Source organism: Leuciscus leuciscus (genome assembly GCF_965113295.1).
Source record: "Leuciscus leuciscus genome assembly, chromosome: 23".
Lineage (NCBI taxonomy): Eukaryota > Metazoa > Chordata > Actinopteri > Cypriniformes > Leuciscidae > Leuciscus > Leuciscus leuciscus.
This window is the reverse complement of record NC_138747.1, coordinates 8,648,881-8,670,962: the sequence shown is the minus strand read 5'-3', so window position 1 is coordinate 8,670,962 and position 22,082 is coordinate 8,648,881. Positions and strand designations below refer to the sequence as shown.

Genomic DNA, 22,082 nt, shown 5'->3' with positions numbered 1-22,082 from the left:
ATGTTGAAGTCAGCAGGACTCAGTTGCATCTGGTCCCTGAAAGAAAAGAAAAAAGTGAACATACTGGTATCAAGAGAAACTAGGCCTGCACGATTTTGGGAATACATTTTAGATTTTTCTGGTTAAAATTGCTTTTTAAAATTCACAGAATACACACACACACACAAATGTTTCCAACAATATATAATATAAAGAACACCATATTTGTTGTGCCTTGTAGGCATAAGCTATGTGCAGTACTGCATAAAATAATTTTATTTTACAAAGCAGCCTATAAATCTTCCAAAAGATTTCAGTAACAATGCTAGAGAAAAATATATTGATTATCTTATGTTACTTCAAATGTTTCCATTCGTTATGATGATATGAAATGAGATAATAGTAAAAACATAAAGCCTAATGTTTGGTGCATTTTTCCTTTCAAACGCAATCGCGCTCCAAAATATGATACATTCAAACCCACAGCGCGCTCCAAAATATGATACATTCAAACGCCATCGCGCTCCAAAATATTAAACATTATGGTTATACATATCTATGCTTGAGCAGATATCCACAAACAGTATTTAACAGTAAACACGGGTCTAAATAGTATAATATTCACCATATATCTAGCAACAGTTCAACTGCAATGTGAAGTTTATGCAACAATACCATAAACTAATTAAGAATTTCTTACCTTACATCTTTCTTGTCTTCAAATCGCGTTCTTCTTCTGATGTAAATCCAATGTAAGCTCACAGCGCGTCTTCCAAACTTGACGAAAAGCAGACACTTGTGAAGTTTTTTGGTGTTTTGTGTTTGAGGTAACGAGGGCGTTCGCGTTCCATGTGGAGATTTGCATGTGAATCTCTTTTGCGCGAGTGGGCGTGGCCGAATTAAAAGTAATTAGCAAGCGTTTGAGATACTGGACATCCTGTTGGTTTTATACAAATTACTTAAACAGAGAATATTTGTTTTCAGTTTGAATCCGATCATTTAAAAGTACACACTTAAATGTGTATAAAGGTATATGGCTCATAAATGTGTGAGAAGTATTCGCTGAGTTTTGTTTCAGTTTATAGACGTGCTCAAGAAAAAAAAGTTCACCGCGACGGAGAGGCAGAACGCACACCCTGTTTATTTTCTTTATTTTACAAAAGCACAATGTTTTGATTTGATTGTAAGTGGACACATACAAAAGTAGAAATATCACAGATTCTTTTTTTATATTTCTTTTTTCTGTATAACCATAAATGACGGAGTAATTTAAGTTTATTGTACTACAATGTGAAGAAAATCCAGCAAAACGCGGGGGCGCGTTTTCCGACCTCAGAGGGTTAAATGGTGACATGTATTCATAAGTGTTGTCAAAAATATTGATATTTTGATATGTATCGATACTGAAATATCTGAAACGATTCTAATACTCCTTTCTGCAGTATCGATACACTAATACCAGCTGCGCTTTTTTGCTCTCCTCTCCGACAGAGAGTTGACATGCACCCACCTCCTCTTATTCAGTCGTCTCATTCACTCCGGTTAAATAATGTTGGTGTGACCGGGTCTGAATTTCGGTGCGGGATTGCACATAATACTAAAATTTCCACAGAAGCTTGCACACATAATAAAGCCGCCTCTTACATACAAGTACCAAAATGAGTTCTCTTTTGCGGCTTATTCATGGTCAAATACACACTAAAATCTTGGTGAGCACAGTCGTAAACGGTTCAGGAAGAATGTGTAACAGTATTTTGTATCCGTGGGTGCGTCAGGTCTTAGTAATAAGCAGCCTAATAAACGTGACAAAAAACAAGATAATAAGAAAATCACTTGGTGCTTTTGACTGATTAACTTAATCTCTAAATTGTTCAATGAAGAGTGAACATTATCCAATGTTATTTTAAATTTGATTACTTTGTTTCTTTATTCAGGTTCTTTCCTGAATAGTACTGTTGTAATGTTAGTAATTTGTTTATTCGTTCTTTTTTTAAAACAAAATTTTTTAAATAAAACATCTTTTTTAAATTCAATTTACCATTTGAAATTAAGCTATTGCAACAAAATTACCCCATTGTAAAAACAAATACAGTACATCGAGTTATGAAATTTGTGAGATTGGTAATGTAATTGATCAACGTTTATATATGAAAAAAGCTTAATCATATTTAAGTGATCTCTTCATAAGCGTAATGACGCACAATGGCTGATCTTGCGCTCTTAGAAGATGTGGCAAATGGAAGGATTCGGAGTGAACGCATCTTCAGACAGCAAGATGACTTGTGCTGCCACACTGTGCCCTCCAAACAACATTTTACTCCTCTTTTCCACCTCGCCAACGATAATTTCTACTTCACATTGAGTGAAGTTACGTTTCTTGGTTTTCCTCTCTGTGTTTGCCATGATTTCACAATCGATGAATATTAACTTGTGGGCGTTTCACGGACTATTTATGGGCAACTATGGCCGCAAAAGCTGCACTACATTTAGAATTGATTGTGATTTATTAAGGGAAAACTGCGTAGGATGTGCGTGCGCACGGTTTTATAAATCCGAATATTTTTGTGCGTACGCACGTCCTATGTTTCATCCGTACGCCACTTCTGACGCAAATCCTACGCAAAGTTTTATAAATGAGGCCCTTGAACCCTATAGAAAAGGAGTGGGCTGAACTGAAGAGAAGAAGTGCCAACATGGATCTGGGAATCTGAAGGATCTGGAGAGATTCTGTATGGAGGAATGTTCTCCAAACACATCAGGCATTATAGGAGACTACTCTGAGCTGTTATCTTGCAAAACGTAGGTTGCAAAAAGTATTTAATAAAAGGGGGCAAATAATTGATCCCAATGTGTTTTGGAGAAACATTTATTTCATAATGCGATTTTTCCCTCCACTTTCAATTCTTTTACTTCAATAAAAGGTTTGATTTTTGCATTTTTTTAAAATAAAATATCAAAAGGATAAACAATGCAGACTTATTTTTTACAGCCATCTTTGATCATATTTACCAAGGGGGCAAATAATTCTGACCAGCACTGTACATACATATACACATACATAAATGCATATATAGTCAAACCAAAAATTATTCAGACACCAGATTTAATTTTTTATATTTTTTTACTAGTGGGTGCAGGGCACTATAGTTCATTTATGTAAGTGAGGATAGCAAAATAAAGTAAACTGTAACATATTATACCCAACAATTCTACATACAGTGGACTACCAGTAAAATGTATAAAAATTTGGGACCAAAAATTATTCAGGTACTTTGACCTGACCATGTTTAGTTTAAGTGTTTTTTCCTTTAATTACTAGTGACCTTTTTACACTACAGAAAAAAATTAACATTGCTTGGTAATTGGTTGATCTAAATTGGTATTATCTAATTGTGTACTTACATTTAACACCTGACAACTATTAAACCTAATTCATTTGTTAGACAGTCTAACAGAAGGATGACCAAAACACACACACACACACACACACACACACACACACACACACACACACACACACACACACACACACACACACACACACACACACACACACACACACACACACACACACACGTATATGTATGTATATATGCATGTGTGTGTGTGTATATATTATATATATATAATATTTTCACTCTAAAATAAAAACTAAAATGCAGAAAATAAATAGTCCCACAGCTGCAATTTGTTGTTACAACCATTTGTGTCCACCTGTAAATTGCAGTATGGTTGCGAAATATTTTACCTTTTGACTTTTGCTATTTCGTGATAAACTGTCACGAGGACTCATTTTGGTGAAAACCTTCTGTCTGTGAAACTGTGGTGATATCAATCCTGCAACAGCTCAGCTAGGAGAGCACTTCCTCTCAATCTCATCGGACTGTCTCTGTATTGCTTTCCATTTTACTTTACACAGCATTATCTTTCTCCCTCCTCTGTTCTCTTTTCCTCAGTCCACCTTAGTTTCTAGTTTCCGGGTTGTGGTCAATTTCGGCTGTAATTTAGCCTTGGAAGCACACCCACTCCTCTTGACACTGGCTTTCTGAAAATTGGCTATTGATGCTCACCGCTCTTCTACACTTACACTGAGGCAATTTCACACAGTTCTGTGAGACCGCACTCAACCCAGCCCACTATGACTGACATGATCAACAGCTCATAATATGGCAGATGAGCTTTTCTCTTGTTTTTACCTGACTGATTTTAGTGGGCTTAACCGCCAATTTATCAGTGATTCTCTTTGGCTACTATGGACTTAAGTACACAATGAATCGCAACTTGAAAATTGCATGAAATTGCAGTGTAAGTTTGTTTTTTTAGGTGTTTGCAGGAAAGAATGAGGCTTGAACAATGAAGTTTACCTGCATCTTAAGGATCTTGAACAAATTGATGGATAAATGCTTGCATGCATGCAAATTATTGCCTGGATTATTGAGTGGGAGTTTACTTTGAAATAAAAAATTTTAAATGTTAATTTGAGTTTGTGTTTAATCTTTTTAGACAAAATAGGATTATTATATATATTTTTTAAATATCTTAATTTTAATATCAGCCATTTATTATTGGCCATAACATGAAAATAATTATTGGTATCTGATAGAATTTAGAATTGTTACTGTAAAAGATGTATCAGGCTTGACCCAGGTTTTTCACCTATACTTATAGTTTTGAGGTCATACAATACATTATGAAATTAATAGAATAATAGTATATTAATTATATAATATACAAAATATTTTATTTGAATCTCTGCTTTGTTGGACCATGTTATTACTTTTACATCCAAATAAAAGCTTATGTTTTCGGAAACATCTGTTATAGACTGCAGTATGAACTCTGTGACCTGCTTGCTACACACAATGGGTTAATCGGTTTGTTTATGCTTATTGAATTCCCTCATTATTAATCAATGCCCCACTCGACATGCTTCCCCTTTCGTTATTGGAGAGTTAAATTTCCGCCGTGGCAATTCCCACAGACAATAGAGGCCAAATCAATGGAGATGTAGAGCGCAAGATTGTGTCTGAATGGAATTAAAATAAACATCTTTGCTCTATTAGCAATGCCTTTCACTTTTAGCTCCAGGGGGAGAGCTTAATTTGTTGAAGAATCTAGTGTGGGAATATAGTAACGTTAAATAGGCTCTGACAAACTCCACTCTGATAAAGCTTGTTGACACTTATGTTTCAGTCCTGGTATTTAATACATTCTGGTTTATTTAGTTAATATAATTTACATACTTCAGTTCTTCTTAGACCTTTACCTTGACTGTTCCCAGCTGGTGGAATGACCTGCCTAACTCAACCCGAGAATCTTTCGAATCTCTTTCATCAACACTTCACCCTTTAATACTAACACTTACTATTCTATATATCTATAAAAAAAATAAAAATAAAAACCTTGCTACGTCACGTACTGTGCTAGACTTACTGGGACTAGTCATACTTGCATATTGTTGCCCTATTTTTTGTCTTGATTGCTTCTATTGCTCTCCTCATTTGTAAGTCGCTTTGGATAAAAGCGTCTGCTAAATGATTAAATGCAAATGTACCCTAACATGTTTTCTCCCCCTTCCAGCTGGGTGCAGAGTTTTGGCCATGAGGGTCTGGGCCTCCTGTTGGAAACGCTGGAGAAGCTCCTCCTCAAAAAACAGTAAAACAAATTCCATTATATTTCTTAGGCAAAAGCTTCCTACTAGGTTTTAAGTGTACTTTACCCTCAGCATGAGCCCTGAGCTCTGTACAGTTTAACTAAACTCTGATTCTGTTTTTGTCTTCTGGAAACCCACTGAGCTCCTCCCTCTTTCACTTACACTCTTTCTTTCTTTCGTGTTTTTTTTATTCCAGCCAAGAAAAGGTGGATAAGAAGAGTCAACACAAAGTCATTCAGTGCCTGAAGGCCTTTATGAACAACAAGGTAATAACGTCACTGAGCTGCGGGGTCACTTTATAACTACCTTCCACTTGAGATAACTCTCATGTCATATTGGACAGTTATCAGTTTTCAAAGACCACACACAACCTGCAGCTAAATATGGTTTTGACTCTTCTTCTCAATGCGAGTTCCACAGTCTTCGCTCCCATTGTTGGTTGTTAAAATGTTAAGCTGTAAAAATGGTTTTTGCTTGCACATTTTCAGCTACCCCACATCAAAAATGTCACTAATGATATAGAATATGTGGAATGAAGATTTTATTTTTTTTAGCATATTTATCTGCTGTGGATGTATTTCATGAGTTTCAGATGTACTTTTTTGAAGTAGAAATCTCATTATTACCCTAAAGCACCAGCTTCAAACAAGACTAATTCCAACCACTGTTGTGGGTCAGCCGACCCCTTCATCAACTGGCGCGTTACGTGTCCGCTAACTCACTATGCATCCGCTTCTCCCCGTTGGACACACTTACCTGCGTCAGCTTTCAAATGGTCATGAGCGATAAGAGCAGAGCTTCAGATGAAGGGGGCTGCAGACAGCCACCACTCTGAACTCGGGAGGGGGGTTACTCCGCACGGCCGAGGTGGAGAGGTCTGAGGGGGCTTTTGATGATTTGCACACTCCTGTTAGAGAGAGGCGTTAGAAGTGGATCTCCAGTGGTGTCTCTGATGTTGTTGAGATAGCCCGGGGTCTGAAGAGTTACCCACGCCTTGTGCACACATACATACTTACAGATAGAGATCTGTAGTGTTTTGATCCATGTTCATTCACTGGGTATGTGGCAGATGTTAGACAGACATGTTGTCTGGTGTCAACATATCCCATGGTGTTTGAGTGAAGTTGAACTGATCTTATCTGAAAACCTGTTAGCAGTCATCTATCAGCCTCGCTAACAGGTCTGACTGTTTTGTTATGATGGCGTTCGTCAATGGTATTTTCTTAAAGTAAGCATTGCTTTTACAGTGCATCAATATTAGAAATGTAAACATTTTATTATTACATGTGAAATATTAATTTTTTATTCATCTGTATCAGTCAATATTAGATATTTATGCATCCTAATTTTCACTCTTTTATGTTTAATTCGATTTAAAAAAAATCGTTTTATTTAGACAACAAAGCATAGAATAGCTGTTGGCGATATGACCAAAATCTTATATCACGAAATGAGTAAGCAATATAAGCACTACAGTGTGCATAAAACCATATTTAAGATTAGATTAGAATCTGTTCATTAAAAGCTTTATTGGGCATACATGGCAGTGATAGTAATACTAAGCACTAAAAATGTTGTTGTCATTTAATTGTTGAAATCTGGAACCATAGAAAGAATACATTTATTTATTAAAATCTTTATATTTTGTTTACCTCCTTTCATTAAAAAGCGTTATATCATTATTAGGCATTAGGCTGTCATAAATCATTACAATTCAAGTCTTACAATCACAATTCTAATTCATTTGTTGAAACCTGGAAGCCATAGATCACATCATTTATTTTGTATAAAACAACAATATAATACAATATTTATAATTAAATTATTCATTTTACCTTTATTATTAAAATGCATTATATCAGCATCGCATGGCAGTCATAGTCATTCACTTATTAAAATCTGACAGTAAAGAAAGAAACGATATTGATATTTTCTTTAGACAACATACAATATCACTCAATATTACACAACGCCTCTTATTAAATACTACTACACATTTGTTGGTGGTAATGCTGTAAATGAGTCCTACCTGTCGCGACATTCCCTACTCCGCCTTCTCTTAAAAACTAATTAGGGCTGGGATAAACGATTATTTTTTAAATGATTCATCTAGCGATTATTTTTTCGATGCATCGATTAATCTAACGATTCATTTTTCCAGTCCGATTCTATTTTGATTATCGATTTATCTTTCCATTAATTGACTAATAGCAATTTATACATGTTGATTTACATATCTGAATGGAAAAAAAACATGAATTTCTTAACATTGCAATATATGTTTATTGCTCTTAAAATAATAAAATAAAAGACTAAACAGGTGCAAAGTAATGCATTCTTGGTCAGAGGTAGCATTCAATAAAACCTTGAAGCCTTGAAAACACAAAGGCCTAGGTTACTGAAAAAAGTGCATCTTGTAATTCTTCTTTCAGATGAAAATAACAACAACTTGAAAAGGTCACCCAAAATACTTGTTTAGAGCAATTGAAAGAATACAGTAACCACTGTAAACTTGAGGGCTTTAAGCTAATACAGAGTGCTTTTCCAACTAAAAATAAATAAAAATGAACAGCAACAGTGGGAGCCAGCAGCCTGTCATGGCGTCCTTCCTGAACCAACAGAATTGAACATTTATGTTAAACACATTTATGTCCTAGCTTACTGAAAAAAGTGCATCTTTTAATTCTTCATTCACATAAAAATAACAACAACGTATAGTAATACACTCTACCACTCACATTTTTCTTAAAAAAAATACTAATTTAGTTAACTAAAATTGAATACATGGAACATTATTGTAAAGTGTTACCGATTCAGACGTCTCGTGAGTTCAGTTGTTTTAACCATTCATTAAAGTGAATCGGCTCAAATGAGTCATTAGTTCGCGAATCGGACGTGTCATCTCATCATTAGTGGACGTGTAGCCTACGGCAAGCGTTGTGTGATTATCCCGGCAGTTTATTTTTTAGCACAATTCACACTCAACGGTAATTCAGGAGAAAAAAATCTCAGAATGCTCCACGTGAAACTTTGGTCTTCCGCCCTTTTTCTATCGTGTCAAATGATTTTGATTAATATGCACGAGGGAAGAGAGCAAGACAGCGCTCGTGTTGTTTGAAGACGGCGAGTGCGCACGCGCGGCCGGGGCTCTCTCTCGTACTGTATATGCGCCCTGTCAAGCACAGTCAGTCATTCTATTCTACATCACTCACCGATCAAATAAGGCTTTGGCAGCCACCCAAAAAAAATTAAATGCAGGAAAACCCCTGGATTGGTTATAGAACGTTGGACAGAATTATGGTCCGTCCATCGCGTATCAGCGCACATAAGGTACACACTGTGAAGTAATTTGCAAAGTTTTTTTTAGAGAAATGAAAACAGGTCGCACCACAACCATTATGCACTCGCACAAATGCTCCCAAATATATTTTTAGGTCACACAGATTAAATTTCAAGAGCATATGCGACCAAAATGGTCGTAATTTCGAGCCTTGCAAGAAGTACTCTCAGTCAGGAACAGGTGCGTGCCTTCTGAAAGTCTGAGCCATTCGTGTTGCTACTACTCTCCGGCGCCGCCATCTTTGTTTTGGGTCTGACGAATCGACGCGCATATTTTGCGTCGACGTCATCGATGACATCGACGCGTTGTCCCAGCCCTAAAACTAATGCTGTAAATGAGTCCTACCTGTCGCCACACTCCCTACTCCGCCTTCTCTTAAAAACTAATGCTGTAAATGAGTCCTACCTGTCGCCACACTCCCTACTCCGCCTTCTCTTAAAAACTAATGTTTTTATCAAGGTAAAATCGACATATATTTCCCAACGAAAGTATTGTTTTGTGTAAAACATGTTGAAGATTAGCGAACAGGCTGACGATTCATTAAATAAGCTATTTCCTTACAAAAGCTGTTTATTCAGCGTAGTGAAGCTTCTCCTTCATTGATATAAATATTTTTTTTAAAAGGCCTCTTGTCTCCTTCCCTGCCTACGGTTTTATGGCTGAAAGGTTGCAGGCTTGACCTTTTAAGTGGCTTTGGTTTCTAGTAGCCCTGAAGAGCTTGATTAGCTGGATCAGATGTGTTTAATTAGGGTTGCAGCTAAACTCTGCAGGGCAGTGGCCCTTCAGGAACTGAGTTTGAGACCACTGATCTTCAGTATGAATTGAGTGCCCCCACCCATCATGAGCTTCAGAGGTTGATTTTCCTTTCTCTTTTTTTGTTAATGTATTAAATTGTCTCGTCATCAGCTCTAATTGACACGCCATTCATTTAAAATGGAAACAAATCAACTTAAGCGCATCAGTGAATCTTTCAGTTGGAAATCTGTCATGGTCACCCACTGAGGAAATATAAATGGGTTGTGGCCATTGTTGTTTTCCTGAGGCCTGTTTCTGAAGGATCAAAAGAAAAACGCTCACTGCATCTATTTCTGTGTAGTCATTTTGGGAATTAATTTGTTGGAGATCCCAGTTGTGTTTTCTGCAAGTTTCAAAATCTACTACACATACCTCTCAGCCCTGAAGGTCTGGTGTAATCCCAAGCACCCGACAGGTGCTGAGAGCCTTATTTACCCAGAGGCCTGTCACCGCTCCAGACCTCTCACTTTAGCCCCACAGCATCATGGGACGTATTCTGCCCATGTTGCCTGCCAACCAGGTGCTCCCGTCCATCTGTCACCAACTCCCACCGAATGAAGACAGAAAATGGCTCAAATATGTTTACATCCATTACTGTGCGTAAACACTGTGATAGCACGTTATCTCCCCTGTGCCTCTGAGGCGGGAAGGATGTTTTCATACCCAAGTTTGCATAAAAAGCCCAGCAGAAACATCTGTTCTGAATGACAACAAGTCTGAGATATGGCAGTTGGAGCCATTAATTGACATGAGTTATAGAGCAATTAACACAACTTGGTGAATTTGCTGTCCTAAAGCTTTTTAGTTAGAAATGAATTCACTCAGCATGATTCATGTCTTGAAAATTGCTAAACTTGAGTCACAAGTTGTTTTGTGTTGTTGCAAGATGGCAGCCGATTTGTGTCTTTCCATGTTTATATTTGTTAATTTCTAAATAAGCACAATTTCAAAATTAGTCTTTCCATTTTCAACAATGAGACAAGTGTATCTCTTAAACCTAAAGATTGACAGAGTGGAGATATCATCTTCTTTTAAGTTACATCAGAATGTTTTGAATTAATGAGAAATTCGTCCTGTGGTGTTGGCGCTGCGGTCGTCATTAACCAAACCCCTGTGTTTTATATTGGATATTCTCCCCTCTTTGACTCCTCGCTTCTCTCTGCGGGTCTCGATCCGCTCTTGTCGTTCTAGACCCCCAAGGCTTTTCTGTCCTGTGACTGTGTTCTTCATTCACCTTTATGTTTGCCATTTCTTTCTTTTTTTTCACCCTCCTCTCTCTTTCATGCTACTATTAACATATCCCTGATCGCAGTTTTGTCATTACTTCAAGGACAGAGCAACAGGCAGCTACGTTATGTGCTTCTTTATTTCCTCCACTTTTAAAGTCACCTCTAATTTAAAACTAAAACTCTTCTCCAAAATTACTTCTTTGAATTATAAATTCAATATTTACAATATTGAGTGTCCCTCAATATTTTATAGAGCTTAATGTTTACAATAATAAACCCTAATGTTTGATTTATTTTTTGTTGAATATGGTTATTGTAATAATGTTTTTTTTTATTGTTATATTTTAATATTTTATAATTAGTAATTTAGTAATAATAGTTTATTTTATATATATTTTTTACTTTTGTTTTTGTTTTGTTTAGTTTTTATTTTGTTCCCTCACCATGCACTTCTCTGTTCAGGCTAGTCAATAGCTCTCCTTTTTAGCTCTCTGTTTTGTGGCGTAATTCTTTGTAAGTCATTACATTCAATTTCATATTCACCGAATTGATATTTTACTAAGACGTTGTAGATTTAGCAGTGGTGCAGTGTCGCTGCGGAATAACATTGCAGGAATTGCTGAGTTACACCGGGTTATGAATTACATAACTTTTGTCTGTCTGCAGTATGGACTGGATCGGATCCTTGGAGAGGAGACTAGTCTGGCACTGTTGGCCCAAGCCATCGACCCTTGTCAGCCGGCCATGATGACAGATGTGGTTAAACTGCTTTCTGCAATCTGCATTGTGGGAGAAGAAAATACGTAAGCCTCCCGACTTGCTTTTTCCAGCCTTTCAGTTGAAATCAATCTGGTTATGATGCAATTATTGTTCTTTCTTATTTCAGCCTCATTTAATTATTTAATTATTCAATTATATAGTTTCTGTTGGAGTTTTATGTCCTCATTGTAATTATTTGCTTTTTCCTTTTTATGTATTTTTTGTTTGGGCTTTTTGCATTGAAATTATAAGCAGATCATACATTTAGCTTGGATGCATAAAAGATTCATCAGGACTACTTCATCAAAACACTCTTTTTCAAATATCAGCTTCATATAAGCAGTGTAAAGGTGCAAGTGTAAAGTTATGTAAAGTATATTAGGAGCAGTTTAAGTTTTGCATTTAAAGTGCCCTCCATACCAGTGAGAAGTGCAATCCCAGCATAACTCTCTGCAAAAAATGTAAAGCCAAATCAAAGCTGTGACACTTATTTTCACTTTTTTCCTCCATAAAGTTTGGAGAAGGTCCTTGAAGCCATCACTACGGCAACAGAGGGAAGAGGGGTGGCCCGCTTTAACCCTATCGTCCAAGGCCTTAGTGTTCGCTCCGTCCAGTTACAGGTAAACGTTCTCTGCTCCTCATATGCCGCCTTGTTCACTCATCTTCTGCTGATACATCCCTTTCAATGCCCTCATGACCTTGTATGGTAAAATACACACTCAGCCAAATATACACATTTATATCTATGCTAAATGCAGAAGAAAGTGAAAATGCTTTCAGGCTGAACTGGTGCCACTTTCTAAAGAAAACGAAAATGATCACTGTGATCTGTGAATGTGATGGAAAAAATATTTATTTGTACAGACACAAATATGAAATATTGGAGAAATGCAATGATGCTTTTGAATACGAAACTAAGATGCTAATAGGTGGTGGCAATTGGCTGTCTTAAAGGTATAGCGGAGGATGTTTTACTTCCTGGTGGGTAACCTATACTATTGGTCCTCCTAATTGTCAATCATTCTGGTGAATGAATCAAACTTTTCAAAAAGTGGAGAGGGCGGGTCTTATCTAAAATTTGGAAAGATCCTCCGCTATACCTTTAATGAGTGAGTCATTGAGTTATTCATTCAACCGATTTGTTCAAATGGCTGATTAATATGAGAATGAAGCAAGAATCAATCTCAGCTGAAAATGTTTGGTGGCCGAAGTTTGGATGCCTTCCTCTCTCACTTGCCCCTTCAAAAAAATCCACTTGAGCCTGACAATTAATACAAGCATTATTGAAATATATACGTATAATTTTATATTAATAAATAAATATAATTTTTCTATTTAGTTATATATAACTAAATTGAATGTAAATTAATTTATATAAAAAAATTACTTTTTAATATGCATTTTCGCAGTTACCGGTAAATCTATCTTGGTTTAAGGATGTTTTCATTGGAAAACAAGACAAAAGATTGATTAAAGGATTTTTCTTTTTCAGTGATTGCACAAATATTAATGAACCTAGTCTACTAATTAACACCAGTATAAAACAAACCATTTTTACAGTGCTGTTTCCTTTATTGTGACAGACTGGTGGTGTGTGCATTGCTCAGGAAATACATTTTCTTTATATAATATTTCATTTTGAATGTTTTCCTCAGAGATTTGAGGGCCACTAAATGGTCATGCTGAGATGAAGCACCAGCTATTTGCTTGGTAGTGACTTCAATAGAACAAAGTCACAGGCCCTGAATCACCTCTAAAACGCAATTTACACTTTAAAATATATAGAGGCCTACACCTTGGGCTGTGACGGTGTCAGTTTTTTACCACCGCGGTGGTAATGGACCAACTACAAGTGGTGGCGCAGTGGTGGGGTGGTTGGGGGGTTGTTAAAAAAAAAAGAAAGAAGTGTTTATTTGAGCAATTCCGTCAAAGAAACAACACACTAAAGCCTGCAAAGCATTGAAATAAATATCAGTAAATAATGGTAACTTAAATAATATAATAAAGTTAAATCTATTTAAAAAACGTTCGTTTTATATTTCCACACAAAGACGCATCATATAGCCTACCGCTCTGCGCTTTGAGAGGAATGTGGGACACGAGCAGGAAAGAGACAATCGATCTCTTTTCTGATATCTTCATGTTTTCTACTTGTTGTAAATGGTCTGAAGAGTGCTTTTTTTTGTCTTCCACAATGGCAAGACATTTAGGCTATGTTTGATTTTGCACTGCCAGAGAAAGTGAAACTAAAATAACAAGAAACAAATAAACTTGATGTGCCTTACCTTGTCTAATAACAAGCACGAACTGTGTTTAAAAGAATTTGACGTGCAAGTAAAAATATAGGCTATCTGTCCTACAGCGTTTTTCTACTTTACCACAGCAAAGAATACGAATATAATAGGCCTAATTAGAAGCGAACCAAAGGAAGAAACCTAGGCTATAATCCCCTTAGAAAATGAGTGAGACGTGAGTGAAGATTTGGGAAAAGAAACGAGATTCCATGCAGGGATGAGTCACGATTTTTGAATGGTAAATTAGTTTATTTAATTATAGAATATCGAAAATATCGCATGTAAAACAGCATTCACATACAAAAAAATTGTTTTGGCGGACCACCGCCGGTGTTACTCAGCCACCGTGGTGGTGCGGTTGTCAAGTTTACTGGCACAACCCTACCTACACCAAAAAGGGTCAGAAAACAAATAAGCAAGTGTGCTTGTTAACGACCAGTCTTTTATACAAGAACACATTTCAGAAGCTTATATAAGTAAAGATACTCTGTGTTCCTAAATAAATTAAACGTTATAAAACGAACTTAATTTGCTAAGATTAGTGCTGCCAGTTAAAGCACTTAATTTGCATTGTAAAGAACAAACTGGGTTTAGTCAAGCATCCCTGATAAGATTTAAAATAATTCCATAATTAATACACATAAACTATTTGACTAGGGATATTTAGTCCTATGCCTAAATAAGGCAGAAGTGCACCATGAGTTAGGGTCTGTAAACCACAAATCTTGTAATTGACAGTTTTCTTAAGTATTCCAACAGTAGAAAATCTGTCCGTCCGTCATTCTTTCTCGTCTCTCTTTAAAAATGTGTATTTTTCAAGGACCGTGCAGATGCCTTGCTGTGTCCTATACCTTATCTGAATGTTTAGTTTTGACTGTCTCTGGGCTCTCTTGTCACAGAATGTGTGCACTCATTGTAAGTGCCCTGTTCCTCTGGAGTGTGCTGGCCCTACCGAACAACATGCACTGGTTTGGCTGCTTAATTACACGGCTTCATTGTTGAGGCTGATCAAAGTAGCTGTGTTTCAGTTTAATTGGTAGCTGAGGGAGGTGAAAAAGAGGCACAGAGCTTTCCCTTCAAATATGTATAGAGCGAGCACGTGTTCACATACGTTCTCATATCTAGCATTTAGGATAAACCACTAACTCAGCAGTTAATGTTACAGCTAAAAAATATATTCTTTTGACATAATGACAGAATGCTGTCAATAGCCGCTTTCCGACCGGAGGAACCTTTTCACAGTTCCTAGAACTATTGGCCCACCGTATGTTCCTGCGGTGCGAACACGCCGACTAGGAACGACTTTAGTTCTAGGAACTCCATTTGGAGGAACTAATTTAGCTCCTACTTCAGAGTAGGGTCTAAACCAGCACTATAGGAACTACCCGTGACATTAGTGTACGCTGATGACCGAACGCACGCAAAACACCAGCACCTGCCATTTTTAAAACAGCTATATGTAAACACACAGATTATATCCTATATATTTACTCCAGAAACTAGATACAAACATGGAAAACAGTGATAGATGGGCCTCTAAACCTTTATGCTGAAGAGAAAATCCAACGCAACTTTGAGGGGACCAAGGCAAACATGATTATGTATTTCTGCTCAGCTAGCAACACTGGACATCAACCACACGGCATAGGCTAATAACTTTTTTTTCATATACTGTGTACTTTCTATAACAATTCTATCTAATAACATGTTAAACAGTACTGTTAGACAGATCGCTAAGTAATGAACACAGAGAATGCGAGCATTGTTTGCTCTGGCGTTCTCAGCGCCGTCAAAATAAAGGTCCGTCGCTCTATCAAAATAAAAGTCGCCGTGCTTGCGTCACTCCCTTACCCCTCCTACCAGTTCCTATGGCCACTTGGCCAGTGCGAACGCAAACAGCAAAACCGAGTTTGGGGGAGAGTAGTTCATAGAACTGTTTAGAAGTGGACAGTTCCTATAACTAAGTTCCTGTAACTACTTGGTCGGAAAGCGGCTATTGTGCTTTAATGCTTTACTGTGTTCTGCAGAGAGCAACATATTTAGTAGTGCTGCAACTTGAGCAAAATATTATGTTTAGCATTAATCAACTCACTAACTTCTCCTCTTTCAGCCCAAAAGCTTTTAATAGTGTTGAATAGTTAATACGAAGCAATTGCATGCTCTACAATAGCAGGTCACACAGGAAACGACCCTTATTGGCCGATTACTCTCCATTAGATAGGAATTGTTTAAATGAGAGGAGAAAAACAGCCCAAAAAATATCCAAGAAACGCACACTGGTTAATATCCATGAAGGCCAACTGGTGTGTTTAGGGGCCTCTCTAGTAATTTTCTATTGATTGACTGGTTATTGTTTCTGCTAATAGTTTGCTGTGATCTCTTTTCTAAATCTTTTTTTATGTATACATAAATCATTTATTACATACAGACCATTATCACTGAGAACAGTTTGTGAGTTCACTCTACTCTTCTTTTCTTGCCTGAGATATATTTAGGCGCATGTTTCTTCAAATATATGCTTTTATAGACACACACCCAGAAAAAGTGCATAAAGTTCAGTTTGTTTATGTAGGAGTGAGAGGCAGGGAGCACTCGGGGTCGACCATAGACTGCATATGACAACTTTATTTTTGAAGAATTTAAGCTCAGCTCCAAGAGGATACTATTTAAAGGAAAGTATTTTCCTTTTGCATGTTTCTGCTCATCCATTGGAGTTAGTAAATGATTCAGCATGTTGTTTTATCAATACATAATTTGTGTTTTCATGTCTACGTCTAGTAGATATTTCTTTTAGCACTGAATTACCCTGAGCTAATGGAGGGTGAGTGATTCTCACAGGAATAGATTTTCTCTTTCTCTCCTCATCCTGTCCTCTCACCACTCCCATCTCTTACCAGGCATGTGAAGTAGGCAGATTAAGAAGATGGTAAAGTTATTAATGGCTTATGTTTTTCTTTTCCCTCTTTTCCCTCATCTCAAGTGTCTCTTTTGCTCTCAACTTTGCTGATATTTCTCCCACAGTTCAACTGCTGAGCCACACAAATATGGATGATACAATATCGTCGTCTTCTAAATCAAAATGTTCTGCTTATGTAGACTGTCCAAGCAGATCTTAAAAGCTATATCTTTTTTCTATTTTAAAAATATCATCAATTTACCTTACCCAACTAAATTGTATTCTTGTGTTTGGACCTTTCTAGTTTAGAATTATAAATATTTTCTACAGTTCTTTTGATGCAGGGGTACAAATATTTATGATTTACAAACAATTACTCTTATGAGCATACTTATTTGGAGTTACCATTTGAATCATTGATGAATAAACTAAATGAATTACTGTATGCAATGTCGTCATTTTTATTTATCATCATCATTATCATGTTTTGACCCTTAGGATTAGGATTAAGATTTGAAATGTTTCCTGCTATTTTTAAGGCTGGGTAAAAATATTGATTCTTCGATTTGTCACAACTCTATTGAACTGGTGACTCTTATGAACAAGTTCTTTTCATTAAGTCCAAATCATACAGCATGACCAGTATGGTGTAGTCCAGGGGTATTCAATTAAAGTTCCAAGAGGTCCGATCTCTATAGTTTTTTCCCAGCAGATGTCCGGACAACATAGTTATACATTTCCATCGGGGCAGCCGTAGTACTATTATAATTTCGTCCTCCGCTGGGAAGGAAATATAGAGACTGGACCTCTTGGAACTTTAATTTAATACCCCTGTACTATACTATACTACTATACCTGTTGTGCTGTATGTTTTACTGAAAATAACTCGTTCATAAGAGTCACCAGTTTAATAGAGTTGTGACAATTCGAAGAATACATTTTTTTACCCAACCTTAAAAATGTGTATTATACAGTAATTTATTTACATGGTAATAATAGTATGACACAAGTTGCTATTGAATGTACAAATTCTATGGTTAATGTATCTGCATGGTTAAAGCAAAATTGCTTGCAACTAAATGTGTCTAAAACAGTCAACTAGTATAAGTGAAGAGATGTTTTTGTGTTAGGGGTGAGGCTGCAGATTGTTTCTCAATATAAATACCTTGGCATACTGATTGATTCTAAACTTATATTTAAAGTTCAGGTTAACAAGGTTTGTAAGCAGGTTAAGTTTAATCTTTCTAATTTTAGGTTTACTCGAGATTGTGTCAGAGGCAGCTAAGATGCATTCTACTGTTATTTCTCACATTATTTACTGTTTAACAACTTGGTTTCAGGCGAGCTTAGAGACTCTAAAACCATTAGTCTTTATACAAACATACACAAATTCTTTATAAGAAACTGGTACATTTTCATCACTGTTCAATATTTGAAAAATATAATCTGCTGAGCTGGGAGATTGATTAAATATGCAAATGTATGTCTCATGTATAAGATTAAAATGGGTTGACTTCTTCCCCTCTTAGTCAGTTTGTTAGTATTAGAATAACTGCGTATCGTTCCACAAGAGCCGCATTAAAGGGATAGTTCGGCCAAAAATTATATTAAACCCATGATTTACTCACCCTCAAGCCGTTCGAGATGCATATGTCAAATTTTTTTTTTGACGAACACATTTTCAGTTATTTTAGAAAATGTCTTAGATCTTTCAGTGGTTATAATGTCAAGTTATGGGGTCTACCTCCTTCAAGTCCCAAAAATGTGCATACATCCTTCACAAAAGTAATCCATCCGGCTCCAGGGGGATAAACGAAGGCCTTCTGAGGGTAATCTGTGCGGTTTTGTCGTAAAAATATACATATTTAAAACTTTATAAATGAAAATAACTTCCGGCAACGGTCGACACGCGTTCACGGGAGATGGATGCCGGCGTATGACGTCATCGCTGTACTCCGGTTCAAACAGATAGGGCTGGGCCAAAAACTCAATATCCTCTTCTCTAATATCAAAATCCTGGAAAAAAATCGCAAACTCGCGGAAATCCTGAGTGGAGTTTTGTTTTGCTCTGCTCTCTGGCTGCGCTGTCGCGTTCGTTCTGCGTCACGACGCTTCCTACGCTACGTCCTACGTAATAAAGATGGATTACTTTTGTGAAGGATGCATGCACATTTTTGGGACTTGAAGAAGGTGGACCCCATAACTTGACATTATAACCACTGAAAGATCTAAGACATTTTCTAAAATAACTGAAAATGTGTTCGTCTGAAAAATGATTGACATATGCATCTCGAACGGCTTGAGGGTGAGTAAATCATGGGTTTAATATCATTTTTGGCCGAACTATCCCTTTAAGAGGAGATTGTATTATTCAACTCAGGCATAGTAATTTTACTCAGTCTGCTTTGTCTGTTAAAGCTGCACAACAATGGAACGTTATTCCAACAACTATAAGAGAACTAGATACATGATTCATATTCCATTTAAAGAAATGGTTAATTAGTACACAGCTTTTGTCAACATTAGAACTCTATAACTGTCGGCTCTTCTGCTATTGCTTCTGTCATCGATACTATTTCTCCTTGTCATTGTACTTTTATGTTTGTTTGTTTGATTTATTTTTATTGCTATTATTTATGGATTGTGTTATGTATTTTATTTCAATTTTAACTAGTGTGTATTTAACCATATATTTTGTCTTAGGTTGACGTATAACTTGCCTTTGGCTAATTCTGGCACATTTACAGGAATGTGTATTAATGTGCAATGTCCCTGATAACTAAATTAATACAAATAAAACATTTTTAATAAACTCGTACCAGCCCTGTGCCATCACAACCTGTTCGGTTGAGACTCACCACTATAAATAATGTGGAATCAGTGTGGTTTGTGTAATAATCAATTATTTTATCAGCAGACATTATGTGAACTGGAGGCACAGACACAGGGCCATACAGACAATTCACTGTCTGTTCAATATGCCTCGGTCCCCTGAATGCACCAGTGCCTTTTAACTAAACATTTCCTCACACACGTGTGATTTAGGGTGTTGCGAAGAAGGCTGATCAATAATTGATGATCTGTGTTGCTTGAGGAAATGAATAGTAGATTTTGACTGAGGTGATGGAATCCTTTGTTGGCTGAGAGCTCTGTGAGAGTCATAAACCGCAGTGATGCTCTGCAACAAGTCCAAACTGCAGTCTCATATACATTCCTCTACAAATAAGCTGTCTTCTGCTTCAGTGAAACATTTAAGACCATAATGCTTTGCTTTTAAACTAAGCCATGTGAATTAGTGATAAACGAATTAACTAATTAATAAAGGCTTAATATCACAACTGTTAACTGTGCTGTTTTTACTTTTTTTATTTTATATTTTTTATATTTATATATATTTTTTTTTTGTATGGTGTATGTGTTGGCCTAGAGCCTATAATAAAGTTTAAATATATATACACACATACATATATACAGGTCTGAGGCTATCTATTTGAATTAAAAAGGGAGTATGTATGTATGTGTATATACTCATACTGAATGTTATCTTCCCTTTAGGTGGCTTGCATGCAGCTCATCAATGCCCTCGTAACGTCTCCTGATGAGTTGGACTTCAGGCTGCACATCCGAAATGAATTTATGCGCTGCGGCCTGCGAGAGATCCTGCCGGTAAGCGGCTCCACCACTGTCTGTGTATTAATATTTAAATGAGTTGTCCACTTGAGTGAAATATTGTAAAATGGGTCTACGAATAATTTATGAGGCCTGAAGGAGAGGTCGCTCTGCTGAATCAATAGCTACAGCCAGGATTGGATTGGTCTCTTTCTCTCGGTCTGTCTCCTCTTCGCATTCTGAATGTGGTTATGTTCTATCAACAAACAACTGAAAACTGCTTGAACAAAACAGGAGAGAAGTGTGTGAAATGAAAGCCAGAGAGTGTGCGAGTGAGATAGATTAATGCCTCACGCATGTCTTATTTATTATTCAAAACAGAAGCTTCCTCAGAAATGGGAGTAGAGAATAAGAAGAGATGGAATGAAAGCAAAATTATTATTATTATTTTATTTTTTTCTAAATACACATTTTTGGAAATTGTGTTTTGTCAGTGTTTCTCTTTTTTTCCCCTCTTAAAGTGGCCATATTCCACATTTTCCCCTGAATGTCCACTTAAAATGTTAGACACGTTTTCTTGCAACAAAAGCTGTTGAATGTAATTTTTGCCATGCTTTTTTCCCTCATTCTCACTGTTTACTTAGAATTACACCTGCTGTTTTGCTTCCATATCTGTAGGACTTCTATATGTAGTTGACCTCTGTTCTGATTGGCTAACCTCTTCACGTTTGAAATGAGCAACAAAACTCCCACAATTTTCAGAAAACTGTTTGTGGAAATGTGTACCATGTGTTAATGTTCTTGTGGTTCTGACATCAGTACTGTGATTATTTTTTAAATAAGCTTTTTTTTTCACAGCTGAGGCCAAGCACACAAGGCGAAAGAAGTGAAACTTTAACATTTTGATTTCTTTTGTGTTGGTGCACAATTTATGCAACCAATCTCAGACTAAGTCCAATGAGCTTTATTCTTATATGAATGTGCACTTGGTTTTAATTTCCCGCAATAGTTTTGGTTGACTGGCAGGGACTTCCAAGTACAAACAAGTGTGTTGTAGATTGGAGTTGCATGTCTACATAGTACATCATCTCTTTAAAAAAAAAAAAAAGGAATATCATGTTTTCTATTGCATGACCCATTTTAATTTGCTCTTTTCTTTGTTCACCCTTGCCCTTCCCTCGGTGTAGAGCCTGAACACTGTAAAAAACGATGCTCTGGATATTCAGCTGAAGGTCTTTGAGGAGCACAAGGAGGAGGACATGATTGAGTTCTCCCATCGCCTGGAGGACATCCGGAGTGAACTGGAATATCCTTCTGATGCTGAGATGCATACAATTTCATTTGATATTCTGTCCACACTTAAACGCTCCTCAGAAAACACTCCCTCTCCTGTGTCGTCTTCTCTTTCTTTCTCCCACTCATTCTTTGATCCTTAGAGGACCTCCAACAATAATATGGTGGTCATATAATTATATCATTGCAAACCATGCACTGATTGCATTGATGTTTTCTTAGATTTAATCAAAAC

General features: G+C 36.7%; 1 protein-coding gene across 3 annotated transcripts in view; it reads left to right on the top strand.

Annotated features, from left to right (window-relative positions):
* Positions 1–22,082, top strand: part of diaph3 (diaphanous-related formin 3) — a 330,760-nt gene that overhangs the window by 116,181 nt on the left and 192,497 nt on the right. For all 3 annotated transcript variants that reach the window (XM_082156057.1, XM_082156058.1, XM_082156056.1), the window contains 6 exons: positions 5,560–5,634; positions 5,829–5,898; positions 11,663–11,799; positions 12,270–12,375; positions 20,501–20,611; positions 21,742–21,860. In XM_082156057.1, the coding sequence (XP_082012183.1) occupies positions 5,560–5,634; positions 5,829–5,898; positions 11,663–11,799; positions 12,270–12,375; positions 20,501–20,611; positions 21,742–21,860 (618 nt within the window). The remainder of the gene's footprint in view (positions 1–5,559; positions 5,635–5,828; positions 5,899–11,662; positions 11,800–12,269; positions 12,376–20,500; positions 20,612–21,741; positions 21,861–22,082) is intronic.